The 24,245-nt window shown below is 40.2% G+C and overlaps 2 protein-coding genes and 1 long non-coding RNA gene across 6 annotated transcripts in view; 1 reads left to right on the top strand and 2 right to left on the bottom strand.

Moving 5' to 3' along the window:
• LOC143299503 (uncharacterized) overlaps positions 1-14,534 on the top strand; it is a 32,176-nt gene extending 17,642 nt beyond the window's left edge. For both annotated transcript variants that reach the window (XM_076612762.1, XM_076612770.1), the window contains exons 10-15: positions 695-779; positions 2,556-2,627; positions 2,861-2,959; positions 5,996-6,154; positions 7,367-7,462; positions 10,134-14,534. In XM_076612762.1, the coding sequence (XP_076468877.1) occupies positions 695-779; positions 2,556-2,627; positions 2,861-2,959; positions 5,996-6,154; positions 7,367-7,462; positions 10,134-10,253 (631 nt within the window). In that variant the 3' untranslated portion in view covers positions 10,254-14,534. The remainder of the gene's footprint in view (positions 1-694; positions 780-2,555; positions 2,628-2,860; positions 2,960-5,995; positions 6,155-7,366; positions 7,463-10,133) is intronic.
• On the bottom strand, positions 12,816-15,139 carry LOC143299529 (uncharacterized). Its single transcript, XR_013057544.1, has 2 exons — positions 14,534-15,139; positions 12,816-13,490 (listed from the first exon to the last, which is right to left on the bottom strand). It is a non-coding gene; the product is annotated as an uncharacterized LOC143299529 (long non-coding RNA).
• Positions 15,140-15,231: 92 nt separating this feature from the next.
• LOC143299490 (coiled-coil domain-containing protein 93-like) overlaps positions 15,232-24,245 on the bottom strand; it is a 36,595-nt gene continuing 27,581 nt past the window's right edge. The window contains exons 15-21 of one of the 3 annotated variants that reach the window (XM_076612748.1): positions 24,158-24,232; positions 23,168-23,239; positions 22,677-22,868; positions 21,496-21,533; positions 20,002-20,086; positions 18,481-18,638; positions 15,232-15,931 (exon numbers count right to left, since the gene is read on the bottom strand). In XM_076612748.1, coding sequence (XP_076468863.1) covers positions 15,919-15,931; positions 18,481-18,638; positions 20,002-20,086; positions 21,496-21,533; positions 22,677-22,868; positions 23,168-23,239; positions 24,158-24,232 — 633 coding nt within the window. In that variant the 3' untranslated portion in view covers positions 15,232-15,918. Of the gene's footprint in view, positions 15,932-16,730; positions 18,639-20,001; positions 20,087-21,495; positions 21,534-22,676; positions 22,869-23,167; positions 23,240-24,157; positions 24,233-24,245 lie in introns of those variants that run through there. The other 2 variants (XM_076612730.1, XM_076612739.1) reach the window with 2 other exon arrangements.

The following is a 24,245-nucleotide window of genomic DNA, read 5'->3' on the forward strand; positions in this document are numbered from 1 at the left end:
GCTATTTTGGGAAGAGGTGGGTTTTAAGGCCAGATTTGAAAGAGCTGAGTGTGGAGACTTGACGAAGCGAAAGAGGAAGTTCATTCCAATTGCAAGGTCCAGAGACAGAGAAAGAACGGCGGCCAACAGTCGAGAGCTGGAATCTGGGTATGCGTAAACAGAGTGGATCCGAAGCTGATCGTAGTGTTGTTTAATTAAGTCTTCGTAAGAGTTGGATGTTGACGTGACCGAAGTTTTCTTATGCCCGAGTGTATGTGGGTGTGTGGGTGTGCACACAAACGTGCGTATGTGTGTGCGAGAGATGTGTGTGTGTGTGTGTGTGTGTGCACGCACGTGCGTATGTGTGTGCGAGAGGTGTGTGTGTGTGTGTGCGTGCGTGCGTGTGTGTGCGCGCGCGCTTGTGTGTGTGTCTGTGCGCGCGCGCGCGTGTGTGTGTGTGTGTGTGCGCGCGCGTGTGTGTATTTGTGTGTGTGTGCGCGTGCGTGTGTATGTGTCTGTGTACGTGTGTGTGTGTATGTGTGTGTGCGCGCGCGCACCTGTGTGTGTCTCTGTGTGTCTGTGCGTGCGCGCGTGTGTGCCTCAGTGTGTATGTGTGTGTGTGTGTGCGTGCTTGTATGTGTGTGTGTGTCTGTGTACGTGTGTGTGTGTGTGTGCGCGCGCGTGCGTGCGTGTGTGTGTGTGTGTGTGTGTGCAGGAAATGGAAGGAAAATAATAAACGAAAGCGGAATGCAGAGAAGGGGCACAACAAACTCGTGAAAGCCATCGACAGCTTTCTGGCCGTAAGTAACTAGCAGGTCAAGGCCACGCGGAGCTGTGAGATTGATGAACGACCGTCTGTTGGGGTGGCAGTTTAATCGAGCGCATGAGTGCTCTGTGTGTGTGTGTGTGTGTGTGTGTGTGTGTGTGTGTGTGTGTGTGGTCGTTCGTTCTTTAGTTTAACATCTTTAGATGCGAGAAAGTGAAAGTGTGTATGTGTGCGTGCATGTGTGTGTGTTACATATAGAAAATGATTGATTTAAGTTTTGTTTTTTGTTGTTGTTGTTGTTGTCTTTTTAAGCATAACAATATAACATATTTCTAATGAAAAACTAACAAACTATAACAGCGAACCAACTGGACTATTTAGCAAGGAGTTGAAAAAGTCATGCATTAGCAATGGACTGCTGAAGATTGTCAACACTGGAGATGATTTCAGTTCAGGGATGTGAGACTTTAGCATATCGCAAGTTGGTGTATGATCGGCTGTTATTTGAGCACCACAGATGCAAGAAACATTACTGACATATTTGGTCTTAATTCATTTTCCATCTGCAGATTAGAGAAATGGTTTGCCTATTATGAAAATCATTTCGGTAATGTTTTCCCATGAAACCATACATTTTCTGTATACTGTACTTATGTAACTCCGAGTTACCGGTGTGTGTGTGTGCAGATAAGGTAAGATAAGATAAGATAAGAATAACTTTATTATCTCCAACTGCAGAAATTTGGTCAGGTGCATTATCACAACATAGACAAGTAAAGAACATGGGGACCATAACTGTAAAAGCCAACAACAGTCCCTACAAATATTACGAAGATACAAATGTAAAAAATATCACATACATCGTTTCATACATACATCCACACACTGCAGGTAATAACTAGTATTCTTAATGTAAAAACAGAAAGAATTAAGAAACATTATTTGAATATAATTATAAACGTAGCCTACTATACTGCACATTGATTATAATAGACAGATAAGAAAAGAATAAAGATGAATTGCGGAAAACCACAACCAGATAATCAGCACACACATCGCACCCCCCCCCCCCCCCCCCGCCCCCAACCCACCCACACCACACACGCGGATAACTTGATTAAACAAGAGTAATAAACATATGTTCTCAAATAAAAGCATTTCACATATTCGCTTTTAAAAACATTGCAATTAATTATTACATCGTAATTATTACATGTTTGTGTGGGGGCGGGAGGGATGGTTGTGTGTGTGTGTGTGTGTGTGAGAGAGAGAGAGAGAGAGAGAGAGGAGACGGACAGACTGACAGACAGACATGTACACTGCCTGAGTGTCCGATTGTCTACTGAATTTTGATGACTAGTGAAGTGGAATGATGGCGAACAATATTATCAGGAACCAAGTGTCCAGACGCACGTCATTATTACGTCATCACAAGTTTTACGTCGTAATTTTAACGAAAGTTGTTGTCAGTGAGGCTGGTGGCTTTCCGTATGTTGTTTGCTGATCAATACTTTTTGTTTTTTAGTTAAAAAATAAGATTTCAGATTTTATAGTTTTAATTGAGGATAACGTATGCCATTGGTATATCACACTATATTTCTGGGTGGTGATCTTTCCATGTATTTGTGAGTGTGAAAAATAGACAAACAGAAACTGAGATAGCGGGAAGGACTGTGTGGGACACACACATACACACGCACACACACACGCACGCACGCACACACACACACACACACACACACACATGCGCGTGCGTAATAAGTGACTGATTTACTTGTTTGTTGTTGCTGCTGTGTTTGTCTTTTTTCAGGTACTGAGGAAACATGACAAAGATGGTGGAAACACTTACGATATACACGAGTTGGAGGCAGCATTTCAGGATGTGAGTTGTCATTGTATCGCATCGCATCGTGTCGCAACGTACGGTACATTACCGTGCTTTTAACTCAGTTTCGGTATGTTAAGAATGTTTTAGTTTTCAGCCTATTAGAGTGTTTCCTCTCAAACAGCAGAAAAATGCCTTTGTAGAAAACGCAGGCCCTAGGTTCCTGCTTTTTGAGGAACCAGCTAAACTGTTTTATTTTATTTCATTTTATTTTATTTTATTTTTTGCAGAAAACGGTGTTTTCCGACAAGCAAGCAGAAGTGTTGTTCGGCAAGGATTTCACCGTCAGCCAAGTCTTCGACCTTCTGGATATTGACAACAGTGGAGAGGTGATGTGCACGTCTGGATTTTATGGGCCTTGACCACTAAATGGACATTCGTTAAAATCAGGACGTGTTACATAGACATTCTTTAAGATTAGAGTCCTGGACATTCTTTAAGATTAGGACGTGTTATGTGGATAATCTTTCAAATTAGCGACGTGTTATATGGACATTCTTTAAAATCAGGACGTGTTAAATGGACATTCTTTAAAATTAGGACGTGTTATATGGAATTCTTTAAGATTAGGACGTGTTACATGGACATTCTATACCAATTATTTGCAAATTTTGGCTCAGGAGTTCAGGCAGAAGGGTTAAAATTGCTCAGGAACTCAGGGCTCAAAGGGTTAAGATTAGGACGTGTTATGTGGATAATCTTTCAAATTATGACGTGTTATATGGACATTCTTTAGAATCAGGACGTGTTATATGGACATTCTTTAGAATTAGGACGTGTTAATGGACATTCTTTAAAATTGGGACATGTTGTATGGACATTATTTACAATTAAGACGTGCCATATTGACATTCTTTAAAATTAGGACGTGTCATATGGACATTCATTAAAATTAGGACGTGTTATATGGACATTCTTTAACAGTATGACTGTCATATGGACATTCTTTAGAATTAGGACGTGTTGTATGACCATCATCTAAAATTTGGACGTGTTATATGGATATTATCTAAAATTTGGACATGTTATATGGACATTCTTTAAGATTAGGACGTGTTACATGGAAATCATCTGAAATTAGGACGTGTTATATGGACATTATCTAAGATTTGGACGTATTAATATAGACATTCTTTAAGATTAGGACGTGTCTTGTGGATAATCATTAAAATCAGGACGTGTTATATGGACATTCTTTAAAATTAGGCCGTGTCATATGGACATTAAAAAAAAAATTAGGACGTGTCATATGGACATTCTTTAAGATTAGGACGTGCCATATGGACATTCTTTAAAATTAGGACGTGTCATATGGACAGTCTTTAAAATTAAGACGTGCCATATGGACAGTCTTTAAAATTGGGACGTGTTGTATGGACATTATTTACAATTAAGACGTACCATATGGATATTCTTTAAAATTAGGACGTATTATATAGACATTCTTTAACATTATGACTGTCATATGAACATTCTTTAAGATTGGGACGTGCCATATGGACATTCATTAAAATTAGGACGTGTCATATGAACATTCATTAAAATTAGGACGTGTTATATGGACATTCATTGAAATTAGAACGTGTTATATGGACAAAATTAGGACGTGTTATATGGACATTCATCAAAATTAGGACGTGTTATATGGACAAAATTAGAACGTGTTATATGGACATTCATTAAAATTAGGACGTGTTATATGGAAAAAATTAGGACGTGTTATATGACAAAATTAGGACGTGTTATATGGACATTCATTAAAATTAGGACGTGTTATATGGACAAAATTAGGACGTGTTATATGGACAAAATTAGGACGTGTTATACGGACATTCATTAAAATTAGGACGTGTTATATGGACATTCGTTAAAATTAGGACATGTTATATGGGCATTCATTAAAATCAGGACGTGTTATAAGGACATTCTTCATAATCAGGACGTGTCAAATAGACGTCCTTTGAATTGGGATCTGTGGTGTAGGATATCATGATAGTCTGTATACTTTGTACACTGAGATTGAGACAGACAGTGGAAAAAAGCAAGAAATCGCACCTCCATTTTCATTCTCAAAAAATTACAATAGGCTATAGTACACTACACTACTACTACTACTACTACCACTACTACCACTGCTACTGCTGCTGCTGCTGCTGCTACTACTATTACAACGACTTATAATAATAATAATAAATGTCTACAATCAGCAGAAGGTGTGATGGGGCATTAAACAAAATTCCCTCTCCACAGAAGTTAGGTCTACTGATGTCGATGAAGAGACCTGATCTGTGAGGTGGTCAACAAATATGAAATGACTAAGTAATCTGATGAAGGAAGGACTGGTTCATTTTCCCCACAGGAAGGAAGGAAGGAAGGTGGCAGCATGGTTAAGACGCTCACCTTCACAGGGTCCGTGAAGGTCTAGGTTCGAATCCCGCTCTCGATCTCGCAAGTTTGACTGGAAGAAAATCGAACTGAGCGTCTAGTCATTCGGATGAGACGATAAACTGAGGTCCCCGCGTGCAGTACGCACTTGGCGGCGCACTGGAAAGGAACCCATGGCAACATGGGTGTTGTCGTCTGGCGAAACAATGTATCAAAGAAATCGGGTTTGTGGTCCATGTGGTGCATGCAAACATTTTTTGTTATGTGGACTTGATACACAATGACATTATCTTCATTTTCACATGAGATTGTGTTGATTCTTCAATTATTGTATTTTTTGTGATTTTTTTGAAATTTTGGGTATTGCGAAATCCTCCAAATTTACAATGGGTATAACGATTGGAACCGCTATACATTAAAACCAAGAGAGAATATTTTCAAACATACTCACGACAAAACTTCAATAACATGTTATAAAACAATCATGCAAAATCTTACGGTTTTAGGTTTACTCATCATTGAGCAAGTCCAAGGTAAACACAGAGAAAATGTTGTAAAAACACAAAACTGAGAAAACGGCAATGAATTACTAAGCATCTGAGATCTGAATAATTTTTTTTTTTTTAAACACCTTTAACAGCCCACAGATCAGCCTGGACGAGCTGGTGCACTTCGTAGAGAACAACGGGGTGGACCTGAAATTTAAAAAAAAAAAATAAATAATAATAATAATAATAATAATAATAATAAAAACTTTAACAGCCCACAGATCAGCCTGGACTAGCTGGTCCAGTTCGTGGAGAACAACGGGGTGGACCTGAAATTTGAAAAAAAAATTTTTTTTTTTTTTAAACACCTTTAACTGCCCACAGATCAGCCTAGACGAGCTGGTGCACTTCGTAGAGAACAACGGGGTGGACTTGAAATTTGAAGGAAAAAACAAAAAAACAAAAAAAACCCACACCTTTAACTGCCCACAGATCAGCCTGGACGAGCTGGTGCACTTCGTGGAGAACCACGGGGTGGACCTCCACACGCTGTTCCTGGGCCAGAAGCGTCAGAACATTGACGGCTTCCTGTCCTTCCTGACCACCCTGCAGAACACCCTCCTCCACAACGTGCAGAGGCTGCACCAGCAGGTCTGTGGGGGTGGGGGTGGAGGGGTGTGGGTGTGTGATGTGGTGGGGGTGGGGGTGGTGGTGTGGGTGGGGGTGTAGATGTGTGGTGTGGATGGGGGTGTGGATGTGGGTTGGGGTGTGGTGTGGGGGGGGGGTGTGGTGTGGATGGGGGTGGGGTGTGGGTGGGGTGTGGATGTGTGGTGGGGGTGTGGTGTGGATGTGTGGTGGGGGTGTGGATGGGTGGTGGTGGTGTGGATGTGTGGTGAGGGTGTGGGTGGGGATGGGTAGTGTGGGTGTGGGTGTGTGGTGGGGCTGGGTATGGGTGGTGGGGGGTGTGTGGTGGGGATGGGTGGTGTGGGTGGGGGTGTGTGGTGGGTGGGGGTGTGTGGTGGGGATGGTGTGGGTGGGGGTGTGTGGTGGGGATGGGTGGTGTGGGTGTGTGTGTGTGGATAGGGGGTGTGTGGTGGGGATGGGTGGTGTGAGTGGGTGGGTGTGGATAGGGGGTGTTTGGTGGGGGTGTGTGGTGGGGGTGGGTGGTGTGGGTGGGGGTGGGTGGTGGGGATGGGTGGGGTGCGGGGGGGAGGTTTATGAGTGTCTGTAGGTGGGTGTGGGTGGGAGTGTGTGTGAGTGTGTGTGTGTTTGAGTGGGTGTGTGTAGGGGGGTGGGGATGGGGGGTGGGTGCGCGTGTGAGTGTGTAGTGAAGAGGGGACAGATGCGGTAAAAAAAAAAAAAAAATGATAAGTTCTCATCACATGTTAATTCCTTTTGTCCATTTCTGCGCTCACAAAAATTATACTTCTTAATCAAACAGATGAACGAATTTTGTGGTAGCAAAGTTTCATTCCAAGAACAAACTATAAATAATGTGTGTGTGTGTGTGTGTGTGTGTGTGTGTGTGTGTGTGTGTGTGTGTGCCTGTGTGTGTGAATGTATGTGTGTGTGCATGTATGTATGTATGTATGTCTTTGCATGTGTGTGTACGTATGTGTGTGTGCATTTGCGCGCGCGCGCCTGTGTGTGTGTGTGTGTGTGTGTGTGTGTGTGAAAGAGAGAGAGAGGGGGGGGGGGGGGGAGCGGGTGAAACGTCTTTTGTAGTGAACGACCTATATATACTACCTTGAAATTAACATCGTGTGTCCATGTCCCTTGTCCTCACGTCTTTTCTAGTGAACGACCTATATATACTATACCTTGAAGTTAACATCGTGTGTCCATGTAATTCCTTGTCCTCAGACTTCGGACACAGAGCGCAGCGTGGGCATCAACACGGGCTATGTAGACACCACGGACTTCTCTCTGGAGAAGGCGGACATCCAGTTCCTGTTTGAGGTGAGCTTCCTAGTTTCAAACAAATTTTGTTCCGCAGAAACATCATCAAAGCGGCTGTATTACTAACGAGTCAGAACACATCAAGCAAAACTTATAACCGTGCTCCAGACTGGTTATTGTCAATGAATTGGCTGCAGTTTAGAAATAAAAGAACACGAGCTGGAATGAAATGCAAAAGATAATAAATAATAAGTGAAACAAGTAGAAATAGTGGGGGGTGGAAGTCAAAACGACGCATTCACTTACGTATTGCAAATTCTCAATTGCTGAACCTTAAGGGAACTTGACAAGTATGCCGCACCACCAGGTTATATTGATCACGTTAATAGCAGTCATGTATGTGTAATTATACATGCATATATATGCGCATTCACACACACACACACACACACACACACACACACACACACACACACACGCACGCACGCACGCACGCACGCACGCACGAACGAACGAACGCTCACACACACGCACACACACACTCACACACTCACGTACAAATGCACACACACATTAGTCCATTTCAAAACGTTTAGAAATATTTATAAAATTTCCTACAACAAAAAATATTTCTCTATTTCCCTCTATAGTCTTATCTCGTCTTCCAAATATAAGGGCTGAAGCATCGGTTTTAACGTCTGGGCTCCAGCCTCGTTGTGAAGAGAGCTTCCTAGTGTGTCTCCCTCCCACCCCCCAACCCCCACCCCACCCTCCCCTCCTCTGCTCGTCCCGAGTCACCCATTCACCACCATCTGCAGTAGTCCCTGCACTGACAGTCTACAGGGAGAGCGCGTTGCTACACAGAGAGCGCCACCCATTTTTTTGTCGTTGTATATTTTCCTACGTGCAGTTTTGTTTGTTTTTTTCCAATCGAAATGGATTTTTCTACAGAATTTTGCCAGGGACAACCCTTTTGTTGCCGTGGGTTCGTTTATGTGCGCTAAGTGCCTGCTGGTTTATCATCTCATCCGAATGACTAGCGCCCAGACCACCACTCAAGATCTAGTACGTGGAGGGGGAGAAAATATTGGCGACTGTACCGTGATTCGAACCAACGCGCTCATATTCTCTCGCTTCCTAGGCGGACGCGTTACCTCTAGGCCATCACTCCACTTGACATCAAGGTTTTAAAAGAATCCCACAAATCTTGACCCGCGTTCATATGTTATAACAGCAACGAAAACTCTCTGAAAATGTCTGCAGGACTCTCGCTCATATATATATATATATATATATATATATTTTTTTTTTTTTTTTTTTTTTTTTTTTTTTAAGAAACCAATCTTGTAAATGGAGGGTTGTAGGGTGTCAGAATGAAACATTGTCACCAGATGTTACAAGCAAGGCTCAGTCGTTTGTGTTTTATTATAATGTTAACATTTCATAATACAGGTGCTGCCGCAGGCCTTTTGCCACGGCGTCGCTACCAGTTCTAATTGTTCGGACGGGCCATTACTTCTCCCTCCTGCTGTTATTTAAGACGATATATATATAGTGGAGTGATGGCCTAGAGGTAACGCGTTCGCCTAGGAAGCGAGAGAATCTGAGCGCGCTGGTTCGAATCACGGCTCAGCCACTCGGATATTTTCTCCCCATCCACTAGACCTTGAGTGGTGGTCTGGACGTTAGTCATTCGGATGAGACGATAAACCGAGGTCCCGTGTGCAGCATGCACTTAGCGCACGTAAAAGAACCCACGGCAACAAAACGGTTGTTCCTGGCAAAATTCTGTAAAAAAAATCCACTTCGATAGCAAAAACAAATAATAAAAAAATGCACGCAGGAAAAAATACAAAAAATGGGTGGCGCTGTAGTGTAGCGACGCGCTGTCCCTCGGGAGAGCAGCCCGAATTATATATATATATATACACGGCCCAACACCCGTCTTACATCACAGATTGACATAAGTTTACATTTGGGGCAACAGCAAAGTGAGAGCTGTATTATCAGTGATTTCTCCAGTCAATGGGAAATCATTTACAGCTTAGTCATTTGTGAAGGAGTATGACTCTCAAACTAGGAGGCAAAATTGCACTGGCTCTTAGTGCTGCAGCCTTGTGGGCTGGTTGGCCTTTGGGAACCATCCCAGCGCCGACTGTCATAAAACCCTCTCGGCCGAGAGAGTGGGAATGTAAAAGAAAACGATCTGTGTCCATATGTCTTACTTCTGACGTGAGGTATCCTGAGAAGTCGAGTATCAGAGGAAGAACGGAGCTGGCGAGACGGGGTATAGATATGGAGGAGTTCAGAAAGATACTTGGGGCCAAATCCGTTGACTGCAGAAAAGGTCAGAGTGGATAGCTTATAGTCTATTCGATCAGAAACGGGCAACCAGTGGAGAGACTGAAGGAGAGGAGAAACATGGTCAAATTTAGAAGCTCTGCAAATGAGTCTGGCAGCGTTATTCTGAATTCGTTGGAGTCTGTCTCTCTCTCTCTATATATATATATTTTTTTTTTTTTCATATATTCACACACACACACACACACACACACACACACACACATATATATTTTTTTTTTTCATATATTCACAACACACACACACACACACACACACACACACACACACACACATATATATATATATATATATATATATATATATAAAACCCTTTTTGTCACAGCATGGCTATATATTTGTATATATATAACACCCTTTTTTGTCACAGCGTGGCTACAACTCCACCAAAGCGTTCCTCCAATACCACGTGGCCACACACCCAGACAAGGTACTGAAGGAGGAGTCACTGCCTGAAAGTCCCACAGTCTTCAGACCCTTAGCTAATTAGCCTGGGGAAGACTTGCTTCAGACCCTTAGCTATTGCTTCAGACCCTTGGCTGTTACTTCAGACCCTTGGCTATGCAGGGGGGGCAGACTTGCCACATGGATTTTGCACTTGTCATTTAAAATCACAGACCTGTCCGACACAACGCAAACACTTTTCATTACCAACGCCTGCCGGAATATTTTACAAACCTGATCATGTTGAATTGTTTTTTGTTGTTTTGTTGTTGTTGTTGTTGTTTTTGTTGTTGTTGTTGTTGTTGTTTTGTTGTTGTTGTTTTTTTGTTTTGTTTGTTTGTTGTTGTTGTTGTTTTTTTGTTTTGTTTTGTAGTTGTGTGTTTTTTGGGGGGGAGGGGGGGGTTGTTTCATGCGGTTTCTTACGTAATGCGGACTAAATCATAACAGTTTATCTTTTTTTCCTGCTATGACAAATACACACAGACACACACAGACACACACACACACACACACACACATATATATATATATATATATATATATATATAGACACACACACACACATTGTTAATAAGTACGACCCAAAAAGAGAAACTCCACTGATTTATCAAGATCAGTACTGTGGCAAATATAAAGCGGTACGATAATCATACTGTCAACGGCAAAGGAGACTGGAATCTCGTAATGGACCAGCTCTAGAGTCTAGCTGCAGAGGTGTGTGTGTGACTACAGTCACTGTCAGCATTGAAATGACACAGACAGCAAGACAACGCATTGACACAAGGGAGACAACTCATGGACTGAAAGGAGACAACCCATTTGACACAGTGGTTTAAGAACCAGAACTCACGCTTATTTTTATTCTTCAGCATTTATTCTTACTTCAGGAGTTTTAGTGCAATTGTTCGAATTACAAAAAGAAAAATGTCTTTTTCTGTTGATTACTTATAAGCGATTATAAGTTTATGCCAACATTTTTTTTTTTTTTTTTTTTTTGTTCTTTTCAACCAACCTTGAACTGGTCAATAGTTTTAGCTGTTTTTGTTGAATTATTCAGTGCATTCCATCCTTTAACTGCTCTAAAGCTAAAAGAAAACTTACGAATATTTGTTCTACAAAATTTTGTGAAAAGGTTAGTATTTGAACTTCTGGTAACATGGAGGTCGTTAGTAGAAAAGAAGGTGCAGGGGTCAGTGTCAACCATTTTATTAATTATCTTGAATACTTGTATCATGTCTCCTCTATATCTTCTGTATTTTTGTGAATGCAAGTTTAGTTGTCTCAAACGGTTTTGGTAGTCCAAATCTCTTAACTCTGGTATCATTTTAGTTGCTCTCTTTTGCACCTGTTCAACTGCTTTAGACTGTCTTATTAGTCTGGGATACCAAATTATATTACCATATTCCAAAATTGGTTGAACAATTGTTTTATAGAGGTTGACAAAAAATGTCCTTATCCATAAATGTAAATGTTCTCTTAATAATACCCAATACTTTATTAGCTTTATTTATCACAGCCTGAATGTGGCCATCAAAAGAAAACATTTTCATCAAATATTACTCCCAGGTCTTTTTCTTCATTGCATTCTGAAATAACATTAGAATTTGTGCCATCAATTTTCATTATATAACTCTTTTTTGGATTATTTCTTCCTAAGTGTAGCACTTTACATTTAGATACATTAAAATATAGATTCCACATGTTTGACCAATTTTGTAGGTTGTTTAGGTCATTTTGCAATTTGAAGGAATTTTGGGTTTTATCATAAATTTTAGTATCATCGGCAAATATTTTGCAGCAACTACTAACATAGTCTGGGAGGTCATTTATAAATATGGCGAATAAAGTTGGCCCTAAAATACTACCTTGAGGAATTCCACTCAATACTTGCACATCTGGTGAAAAACTATTTCCAACCCTTACCTTCTGACTTCTCCCTACCAAGAAAGCCTTTATCCATTTCATGATATTGCCATTTATCCCCATAAGCCTCTAACTTAGATAATAACCTATAATGTGGTACAGAGTCGAAAGCTTTTTTAAAGTCTAAATATATAATATCTACAGATTCCTTCTCTTCTATTAACTGAGTTAAGTCTTCCATAACCTCTAACAGTTGAGTAATACATGACCTCTGTTTCCTGAATCCATGCTGACATGGTGAATATAAATTATTTGTAATCATAAAATTAACTAAAACATCTCTAACTAGTGATTCTAGTACTTTACATGCCACACATGTGAGGCTAACTGGTCGGTAGTTACCTGGATCAGATCTAGTACCCTTTTTGAATATTGCTGTGGCTACTGCTGTTTTCCAGTCATCTGGTACCTCTCCTAACTCTATTGACTTATTAAATAGTGTACAAAATGGTAATGACAATTCCTCACTGAGTTCCTTCAGTACTCGTGGAGGTATCTGATCTGGGCCCTGTGCTTTACTAGGGTTAAGTGCCTGTAATTTTTCTTTTACTGCTGTTGGAGTTATCACAAGGTCATAAAGACTGGAATTACATTTCTCCTCTTTTGTCCCAGTAGGAATATTGCTAATATCTTCTTTAGTAAAAACACCAGTGAAGAAAGTATTTAGTGCCTTTGCCTTATCCTCGTCACTTACAGCTAATTCTCCATTTTCTGTCTTCAAAGGATTAATGCCTGTATTTGATTTTGTCTTAGCTTGTACATATTTCCAGAAATATTTAGGGTTTGTTTTGCATTCTTTTGAAAGTCTTCTTTCATATTCATGTTTGGCATCTTTTATGATTTTATTACATTTATTTCTAGTTGTGATGTACTGTTCGTGGTCATATATTTTTCTTGTTTTTAGAAACTTCTTATACAAATTATATTTCTTTTTCACACTTTTCTTAACCTTGCCTGTCATCCAAGGTGGATTTATACTTTTATTTGGTTTTATTGGGATTTTTGGAATGTGTTTCTCCATGCTAGCCAATATTTTTGTTTTTAAGAAAAACCAATAGTCGTTTACTGATCCTTCTAAGTCGCTCCACTGAACTTCCTTAAATTCTTGTCTTGTTTTCAAATTAATTACCTTTCCCAAGGTCGTATCTGTAAATTCCCTCTTTACTTTGTGTAGATTCATCTGTATACAGATTAAAAATAAGTGTATCATGATCACTTTTTCCAAGAGGGGCTGAATGTGTAATATCTGATATAAATTTTTCATCATTTACTAATACTAGGTCAAGAAGATTTGGTTTCTGTTCCCCCCTTTTGCGGGTTGTGTTTGTTACCATTTGGCATAAGAATGATTCTCTTAACCCTTTCGCTGCCAGGAAAATAAGATTTAAGTGAAATCTATTTGCCAGGGTTTTTTCACAAAAAACGGGTATAAATTTTCAAAAAATTCTGTGCTCTTTGTTATTGGAGAAAGACCCATAAAAGTATATATTTTCTGAAAGGGAAATGAATAAAGAATACAAAACACATGATGTTTTCCCATTTTATGCATTTTAAGTGACATGCTGTTGTTTTGAAATCAGTGTTTTGTTTTTTGTCACATTTTCAACTTGTTCATTACAAACATTAGTCTGGTAATTTGCACAAAAATATCATTTTCTGGACAAATGGATATCTGCACACACAAAATCATACTAGAACAACCACAATATAAAAAAACTGAAAAAGAAATAGATGCATTGTGACTTCTGCAAGTGATAATATGGATGTGAGGCCACGCCCCCTCAGTCTCCACCCCCCTCCTCTTCCCTCTTCACCCCTCTCACACCGTCACTTCATCAGACCGCGTTGGCTGAGTGCCAAGAAAATAGCTCATACGGTGCCCTGCTAAAAATTCGACTGCTAGAGTTGAACAGCCTGCATCACTCACTGATAGTTGTATCTTGGCCACTCTCTTGATTGCTCCCTTTATTTTCTATCAAATCGTCCTTTTAATGTTCACCACTGTCTTCTCCTTCGAATTTGTGCTCCAATTCTTTCTGAGCATTAGCTAAAAGTAATCTTGGTTGATTTAGTTCGCCACGAGCGCATGTCTTGAGCACGGAGTCAGTCCGACATTTTGTTGAGCGAGCGAGGAGAGGAGCCAGGCAAAGACAGCGGCCAGTAACCCAACCAAAACGTTCAAATAAAGGACTGCCTTATGACGCAGATGGTGTTTCTAGCTATGAATAGAATCCAGAAAGATTCCCCAAGCTAAAGCTACCAGCATTTTTGTCAACGAACTGAATGCAAAGCAGGGAAAAGTCAGAATATTTCGATGACGAGTTATCTCGTCATGCAGGCAGCGAAGCATACATGCTTGCCATGACGAGTTATCTCGTCATGCAGGCAGCCTAGGGGTTAAACATTCACAGAAAGAATTATTTTCTTCGTTTGTCCACTCTCCTTTCCACTTTATTGTTGGAAAGTTGAAATCACCCACAATACACACTTTATCATGTATTCCTATTTCCTTATGTTTCAATAATTTATATAGCTCTTCTACATTTTCAGTGGTGGAGCTAGGGCTCTTGTAAATACAGCCTATCAGCACTTTCTCATTTTTATTTGATAAGAATTTGCACCATACACTTTCCTTGAAGGGTTGTTCATTAAGTGTTTCCTATCCGACTGCATTTAGAGATACATGTGTATAAATAGCTACTCCCAGCTTAGTACATCAGAGACTGCGGAAAAGAGAAGAAAAAAACAGTGTAAGGCTTGCTCGAAAAAAAAAAAAAAAATGGGGGAATGGACTGGGAATTCAGAAACAGGAGACAACAGTGAAGGATAGAAAAAAGGCAGAAATAAAGAGAGCAGTATAAAAGAGGAAATTTCTAGCACAGAATTTCCAGAAGGCAGGGATGCTGTTTATACTGAAAGGCCCCCGGCATCCCCACAGTGGTGTGAGGGGGGCCAGGGGGAGGGGGGGTGAGGGGGGGGGAGAGCTGGAAATGGGCCAAAGGAGAAGAGTTGTTAGGGAGATGGGTGGTGGAGGTGATGGTGGTGGAGGTGGTGAGACTGAAACAGGTAAACGGGAGAGGGGGAGGGGAGGGGGTGGGGTGGGAGACTGTAATGTCCGGGATTCGAAGTCGTCTGCCGAGGTTTGGTGATGGTAGTGCCTCTGGTGTGCAAAAACCTTTCCATTCGTTGATGGTGTGAAGAAAGATTGAGATGTTCCTGTTGGTGTTTTTTTACAGACAGGGAAAGGGGAAGTCATCAGGTGGTATTGGCAGGTTGTCCTCTTGGGGGTGTTGACAGTTGGTCTGTAGGGGTGTTGACAGTTGGGGTGTCGGGGTGTTAACACTTGGTCTGTGTTGTCCTCTTTGGGGTGTTGACACTTGGTCTGTAGGTGTTGACAGTTGGTGTGTTGGGGTGTTAACACTTGGTCTGTATGGGGGTGTTGACAGTTGGAGTGTTGGGGTGTTAACACTTGGTCTGTGGTGTTGACTGTTGGGGTGTTGACACTTGGTTTGAAGGGGGTGTTGACAGTTGGGGTGTTAACACTTGGTCTGTTGGGTTAACAGTTGGGGTGTTAACACTTGGTCTGCAGGGGTGTTGGGGGTGTTAACACTTGGTCTGTAGGGGGTGTTGACATCTCCTTGGTGGTGTTTGAAGACTGCTGTCACACCATAGTGTGTACAGGCCATCCTCATGGAATGTCTTCGATCTACGAGGGGAGTGTGAGGTCTCCATTTCAACTGGGTGAACATCTGGTCCACGTTACATATTGAGCAGTGACTATTCACTGCTCAGCAGGCAGCACTGTAAGATAAAAAAAAATAATCTTAAACCCTACCCCTAACCACATCATCTCATCACGCATGTTTCATGGAAATTGGGGGAAAAAATCAGCCATTGCTTTCTCCTTCTTCATTTCATTAGTTTATTGTCTATTCACTTCATGGTGATTTTGATCAGTACGCATTCTCTTTTTTTCAGCACACACATACATGTTCATAAAGTGGGTTTGGAAGACAGATGTACTGAGAAAGAAAAAAAAAATAAAAGCACCAGTTAACAGCAGAGTGGTGTGGCATTAGGTGGAGAGGCCATCAATCCTACCACCAGTTAAAAGAATCTACAGCAAGCTACCCAATCACAAAGTGGAATGTGACCTCTGCTATTGTAACAAATTTCTGGGCATCATACAAAACACCCTGAAAAACGCCATGTCTTGTACTCAAATCTACCCCCTGTTCTTATATTCAGATTTCCCTGTGTGAAAGTGTGAAATTCAGGCTGCTCTCCCAGGGAGAGCGCGTCAATACACTACAGCGCCACCCTCTTTTTTTTTCCTTTTTTTTCCTGCGTGTAGTTTTATTTGTTTTTCCTATCGAAGTGGGTTTTTCTACAGACTTTTGCCAGGAACAACCCTTTTGTTGCCATGGGTTCTTTTGCATGCGCTAAAAGCATGCTGCACACGGGACCTCCGTTTAAACATTTTAAATCATTTAAAAATACAAACATAAGAAAGACAGAAAAAACAGCATACAAACAGAGGAACAAAAGAAAAAGACGAAACACACTCACATTAAAAAAAAAAATTTTCCTCACACACAAAAACTTGATAATTGTCATTTTATTGGAATGCCCAATGTACACAGTCTCTGATTCTCACGCAGAAATCTCGCAATAAGCAGTGATGGCAGAAATCACAGCATGAAGAATAAATACACCAGCAATAAAATTATCATATAAATAAAAAAAAGATACAAGAATCACTACACAGGAGACAAAAACTCAAACATTTCAACAATCCGTGTCACCAAACGAACAAGCAATACTTAAGACTAGGTAGTGTGACTCCTCAACAAAGGCCTAAGCTTTTTTTTGACTGATCTGCATACACAGAAATACATACATGTTTCTGACAAACCGTTGGAGAAACATGGACAGAACAATCATAATCCTTCGAAGTACACCCAAGAACTCTATTGCAAGTAGACGTTATTGCAAACTCATCACATGGTCAGAAGGAAATACTAATACCCACAGAGTATTTTCGCTACCGCATACAATGTATTCGGTGCCTTCCAACTTGAACAATGAAATCATTTTCTAATGCCCTTTTTATCTTAAAATGAATTTCACTGAAATATGTGATACATTCAGACTGATTTGCAGCCTCTGTATGTGACTGAATAAAGCTTGCAAGAGCATGTTGCCTGTCAGAGAACCACAAGTACTATATGTCTCCTTTTTGTCCCCTGTCAAAAAGCAACAAACTGTTGCTGTTTCTGTGGAAAATGACTAACAATTACTGGTTTAAACTGACTTGGTTTTCTATCAGTTGATCCCCTAACAGAACATCTCAGGAAGAAAAGAAATAAGTGTGTGTACGGGAGGGGGTGAGGGTGATGTGGAGGGAGTGAAGTGTGTGTGTGAGAGAGAGAGAGAGAGGAGGGGGGGGTTGGGGGGGGGGGTTCTGACACACGAGAGGCTAGCATGCCATTGTTCACAATGTCCAGGTTCACAAAAGCACATCTCTTTCCTTTCAATCTGCTTTGCATTTCTTTTTTAGAATCAAAACCAACAAGTGTGACTGAACAATTAATATAAATACTCCAAAATAATGTAAAAAAATATCTCAAGACTGATGTACTATTTTCTCCCCCATAATTAACATTCCTTAATAACTTAAACTGTGAAAAGAAAACACCAATGCACTGGAGATACTAATGTCTGTGGTTCCAGAGCATGGTACACAGTATTCCATCTTTAACAATAAAAAAAAAGATTCAGCAATGAACAAACAACTGAAAAGAACAAAAATGGAAAATATACTTTTCAGCCAGTATGATAGCACAGTAATACATACTACCTCACATTCCTTCACTCTCATCACATTCAAAGCAAAACAATTCAAAACACTTTGTTCTTTTTTCCACAAAATACTCTTTTTTTCCTGGACCTTGCAATTGGAATGAACTTCCTCTTTCGCTTCGTCAAGTCTCCACACTCAGCTCTTTCAAGTCTGGCCTTAAAACCCACCTCTTCCCAAAATAGCCTCCCTTCCCTGCCTCTTCCTTGTCTTTAGTTTCTCCAGTTTTAGAGTTATGCAAGCGTGCGAATGACTGGTGCGACAGCACTTTGATTTGTCTCTGCACAAGATTCAGCGCTATATAAATACCATTATTATTATTATTATGTAACAACCATTCTTTCCCACCCTTTTTGAACACTCTTTAACAACGATTTCATTCAACTGGCAAACCCATCCAAATGAGGTGTAAAACACACACAGAAAAGCGCCCTCTTGCTTCAACAGTGGCTGACTTGCGGGGGGGGGGGGGGGGGGGCCGATCGTCTACCTTGACCCCAGCTTGCTGAGTAGAATCTCGTTGCGGCGACATTCCTCTTTGAAGTCTTTGACAGTCTTGAAATACAGTCGCTGCTTCTCCACCAGGTCCAGGTACTGGTCGCTGAGCTGGTCCCTCCTCATTTTCTCCTCCTGGCGCTTTTTCTCCACCTGGTAACGCAAAGGAGTTGGTTCAGGATTTTCGTTGTTCTTTTTTCAATGATATGGATTAGAAATCAAACAAAAAGGAAATTTTCTTCCTAAAACTATGTTTTATCTAACATACTTACCGTGACTCACTGGTGCAGACTCCGGCAGGGGTCTGGTTTCCTGTCCTGTTCAAACTACTAATCTGCCATGTGGAGAAATTGAATGAAGCTGCAGTTAATAGCCTCCCTTGGTAGAAGTTACCTCTCTTGCATAACAAAAGCTGGACTTAGCATTGAGGATGAGTGAATGTAGCTGCATAGCCTCCCTTGGTAGAAGTTACCTCCCTTGCATAACAAAAGCTGGACTTCGCATTGAGGATGAGTGAAATCAAATTATGGTGCTTTGAGCCTTGCCGACCACTAAGGCCATCTCAAGGCTATTACCATGTTAACGTCTGTTTCAATCCGAGTATGAGTGAACAAACAAGTACAAGATCAGAAAAATATCAATTAAGCATGAAAATCTCCATCTCCACAGGCTGCTCAGTTCTAGATATCATGTCTGGATCATTTACAATTACTCTTGAGTTGGGTTTTTTTTTTGTTGTTTTTTTAACATATGCAAGATCTGACACATCATTTCCTTTGTTCTTAAATAACCCTGCACTAATAATCTAAATTAGTCTTGTGCAATTAATTTCAACAATCAAAACATCAGGGAAGTTAGTAAAAGATCATGTACTTGTGCAAGGATCGGTTGTGATGTTCACTATTAGTGAACATACAGGGTCCTTAAAAAACTGATAAAAATTATAAAACATGAATGACAACATTTTCACATCATCTAACCAATGTTCAGTCTGTCTGTTTGTCACCCTGTCTGCTAACCTGTCTGTTTATCTATATTCTCATGGATATGTGTTTTTTCCTGGGGGGTTTTTTTTTTACTTTTTTTTTTTTTTACATTGTATTTGTTTTTCTTTTGAACTCATGAGTATCAGAATTAAACTTAATCCTACTAAGAAGTGATTTTTTTTCATGTTTTCTATTGGTTTCTAAGTATACTGCTTTGTTAAAAGTTGAACTATTAGAACTGAATATAAATGTTAACTTAAAAAAAAACGACAAAAAGATTAATATCCATCAAGAAAAGAATACCTTCTTGGTTTTCTCAACAGATAAAACCTTTGATACCATTTCTTGTAAATGGCGTCAACATTATTTCTAAAGGAAACAGAACTGATAAAAGTGCCCAGATACTTGAAAAACAAAACAACAACTTGAGACATTAAAGAAACACTTATCAAGAACCTGGTCCCTGGAAACACATACTGCAAGGCAAGACCAGGAAGTGATACACAAAGCACACAAAAAAGCGACAGTACCCTGGCTCGATTTTGCTTGATGCCTTCGACGATCTGTTCAAACTGCTTCAGGAACTGGTCCTTGTTGGCTTGTGAAGACATTGCTCTGAGGAAAGAAAAAGGTATTTTGTACAGTAACACACAGAGTCTTGTCCAACGGAAAAATAACAAAGACATAGCATTGCTGAACAACAGTCAAAAGACCATCCATGCAACTTAGTGTTTGTACCCAACTTCAATCCGTTGACCATAAATGCAAGTGAGAATTTCATCTCAAGGCTTCAACCTTCACCACATGAGAAAATGACATGAGAATGTGCATCTCCATGAAAGTTATACTGCGTGGGTCCACAATGGCACAGTCTGGGGATTATGAATTGACGCTAAGCTTTCTGATACAGAGATACACCTCTCTGTTGGCTAATTAATTGACATTGTTCAAATTCACAGAGTCTTATCCCTCTGTCGGCTGATAAATCAACACTAATCATCCTAATGCAGAGAGTCTTCTCTCTCTGTCTGCTGATGAATTAACACTAATCATTCTGATTCATACAGTCTTCTCTCTCTGTCAGCTGATTAATTAACACTAATCATTCTGATTCATACAGTCTTCTCTCTCTGTCGGCTGATGAATTAACACTAATCATTCTGATTCATACAGTCTTCTCTCTCTGTCAGCTGATTAATTAACACTAATCATTCTGATTCATACAGTCTTCTCTCTCTGTCTGCTGATGAATTAACACTAATCATTCTGATTCATACAGTCTTCTCTCTCTGTCAGCTGATTAATTAACACTAATCATTCTGATTCATACAGTCTTCTCTCTCTGTCTGCTGATGAATTAACACTAATCATTCTGATTCATACAGTCTTCTCTCTCTGTTGGCTGATGAATTAACACTAATCATTCTGATTCATACAGTCTTCTCTCTCTGTCGGCTGATGAATTAACACTAATCATTCTGATTCATACAGTCTTCTCTCTCTGTCGGCTGATGAATTAACACTAATCATTCTGATTCATACAGTCTTCTCTCTCTGTCGGCTGATTAATTAACACTAATCATTCTGATTCATACAGTCTTCTCTCTCTGTCGGCTGATGAATTAACACTAATCATTCTGATTCATACAGTCTTCTCTCTCTGTCGGCTGATGAATTAACACTAATCATTCTGATTCATACAGTCTTCTCTCTCTGTCGGCTGATGAATTAACATGACCTGGCCATTCGGAATTTACATATCAAACATTCTCTTCACGTTATGTCTACAATGATCTAGAACCTATAATGCAAACATCAGACACAACCTTCCTTCCTTCTGATAAAGCTGACACAGTTAATCCCAACAGCTATTTTCACCCAAGTATTGAGACCACAATCCGATACAGCTAACACAATTAATCCCAACAGCTATTTTCACTCAAATGTTGGGACCACAATACTTTCACTGCCCAGGCTGCTCTAAGATGCTGAAGAATACAAAGCCAGGAAGAAGCATGACTCACTGTTTAAAGTTGTCATGGATGGAATTCAGCAAGTTAACCTGTCAAAAAAACAAAAAGGAGTAAATTTGTACACTCTTCAAAATATGGACCACATACAGGTGAGCATAGTTCTCATTGAAAAAAACAAAACAACTTATGTCACTTTCTTTATTCATAGAGAGAGACCAGACCAACAGACAGAAAGAGTAATCTAATGTATAAAATGAGTAAAACTGTTACTGGACTCATAATTCTAAAATGAATAAATACACTAATGATGGAATCTTTACAGAGTCACATACACTGTCATTAACAGACCTGTACCACACAAATGGTGCAGGTTGACTCATCTTCCTGCACAGATTTCACAATGAGTAAATAAATACAACAAACTCCAATGCACAGTTAACCACTTTCATGAAAAATATTTTTTACAGCTGGTCATACAGAAACTGAGATCTTTCTCATTAAAACCAACCAACAACAACAAAAAATCCAAACACCACCCCCACAACCCAATTTTTTTTTTTTTTAATACCACAACCCCCCAAACCCCCAAACAGCAGATTTCAACTGTCCCAAGACATTTTTAATTTTGTCTACACATAAGTACAGAAAGTAAAGGTTTCACACTCACAAAAGTAAATCCTAAGTTCACTAAAGCACAGTAAGTAAAGAAAGTCTTGCACATTAAAGCATACACAACTGACACATTTTGTTTCATCTGACAAGCTTTATGAATTCATTCTAAGTACTGGATCTGAAAAACGTGTTTTGCTTGGCTGTGTATTATAATGCTACTTGAAAACACTGATATATTTTGTTTCATCTGACATGCTTAAAGAAATCATTTTAAAAAGTATTGGATTCGAAAAACGTGTTTTGCTTGGCTGTGTATTATAATGCTGCATGAAAACAATGATATATTTTGTTTCATCTGACATGCTTAAAGAAGTCATTTTAAAAAGTACTGGATTTGAAAAAAGTGTTTTGCTTCCCTGTGTACTGTAATGTTACATGAAAACGTTAAACAATTTTTTTCTTCATTAAACAAAACAAAAAACGAAACAAGAGCAGAAAGTGGTTCATCAGCTGTACCTCCTTGTTAAGGTAATGCTATATGAAAACATTAAACAATTCTTTTTCTTCATTAAACAAAACAAACAACTAAACGAAAGCATGGAATGGTTCATCAGCAGTACCTCCTTGCTGAGGTAGAGCTTGGTGTCATCCAGCGTGTTGTAAAGGGTGTAGAACTGCTTGGTTTCCCGGTGGGTGAAGGACACCTGGTTGTACAGCTCCACAAAGCGACGCTGGTACTGGCTCAGCTCCGCACGCGATGGAACCTCGTCGATCTTACGCTGCAGCGCTGCGATCTCTCGGTTCTTCCTGGCCTGGGGGTCACATGGTACATTCATTTAGTACTGCCAGTTAGCTCCCCTGACTCTCCCCACAGACGACCCATTTGTATGGGTAAGAAATAAAATCGCCCAAAAAATAAAATGTCAGAATCTATTGACTGAAAACTTTCAAACTGATCAGCAACATAACGAGTTAGTTGGGGACAAAATAATACTTCCTCCCCTCTTATGTACTCCTAATTTTTCATTAGTGAACTGATATGTAACCAGGAGTCAAAAAGGAAACATATTTGTAAATAAATCAATCCAAAAAATGACATCACTGCACCTACCAACAGAAGTCGAATTTTATGCAGTTTCTCCTTGTCTGCATCATACTGACGACCAATCAAATCAGCTCTCTCCTGCAAGAAAACGATAAAAATAAACATAAATATACATCCTCTCTGTCTATTCACTCTCCAACATACACACAGGTGCACACAAACACATATATATACTTTACATATAAGTTACAAAATTACAACATGCATACACACATGTATGTGCATGCTAAAACAGATGCACATACGCAAACACATACACACACACTCACTCTCAAATACACAAACATACACCGCCTCATGCATACACACACATCACACACCTCACATACAAATAAATTTATATGAATAAATTCAAGATAAATAAAATCAATTCAATAAAATCAATGTGTGGAGTGATGACCTAGAGGTAACGTGTCTGCCTAGGAAGCGAGAGAACCTGAGCGCACTGGTTCGAATCACACCGGCAGTCACCAGTATTTTCTCCCCCTCCACTAGACCTTAAGTGTTGATCTGTGCACTAGTCATTCAGATGAGACGATAAACCGAGGTCCCGTTTGCAGCATGCATTTAGCACATGTAATAGAACCCATGGCAACAAAAAGGTTGTCCCTGGCAAAATTCTGTAGAAAAATCCACTTCAAAAGAAAAACTGCAGGCAGAAAAAATGACAAAAAAATGGGTGGCTCTGTCACGTAGTGACGTGCTCTCCCTGGGGAGAGCAGCCCCAATTTCACATAGAGAAATCTGTTGTGACAAAAAGAGTGATACAAATACAAATTACATTCTATTTTTCACACAGACAGATAAACAAACACAGACCAGCCACATAAACACTCATACCCACACACACACACGCATGCGTACACACACACACGCACGCGTACACACACACACACATACCCACACACACTCACACACACACACACACACATACACAGAGACACACACACATACACCCACACACACACACACACACACACACAGCCCTGAACCCACCTTATCTTCACTGTCCAGCTGTCCTGTCTCTCTCTTCAGGTCCTCAATGTTGCCCTTCAGTCGCGCCATTTCATCCTGAAACCACACA

Source organism: Babylonia areolata, chromosome 2 (genome assembly GCF_041734735.1).
Source record: "Babylonia areolata isolate BAREFJ2019XMU chromosome 2, ASM4173473v1, whole genome shotgun sequence".
Classification (NCBI taxonomy): Eukaryota; Metazoa; Mollusca; class Gastropoda; order Neogastropoda; family Buccinidae; genus Babylonia; species Babylonia areolata.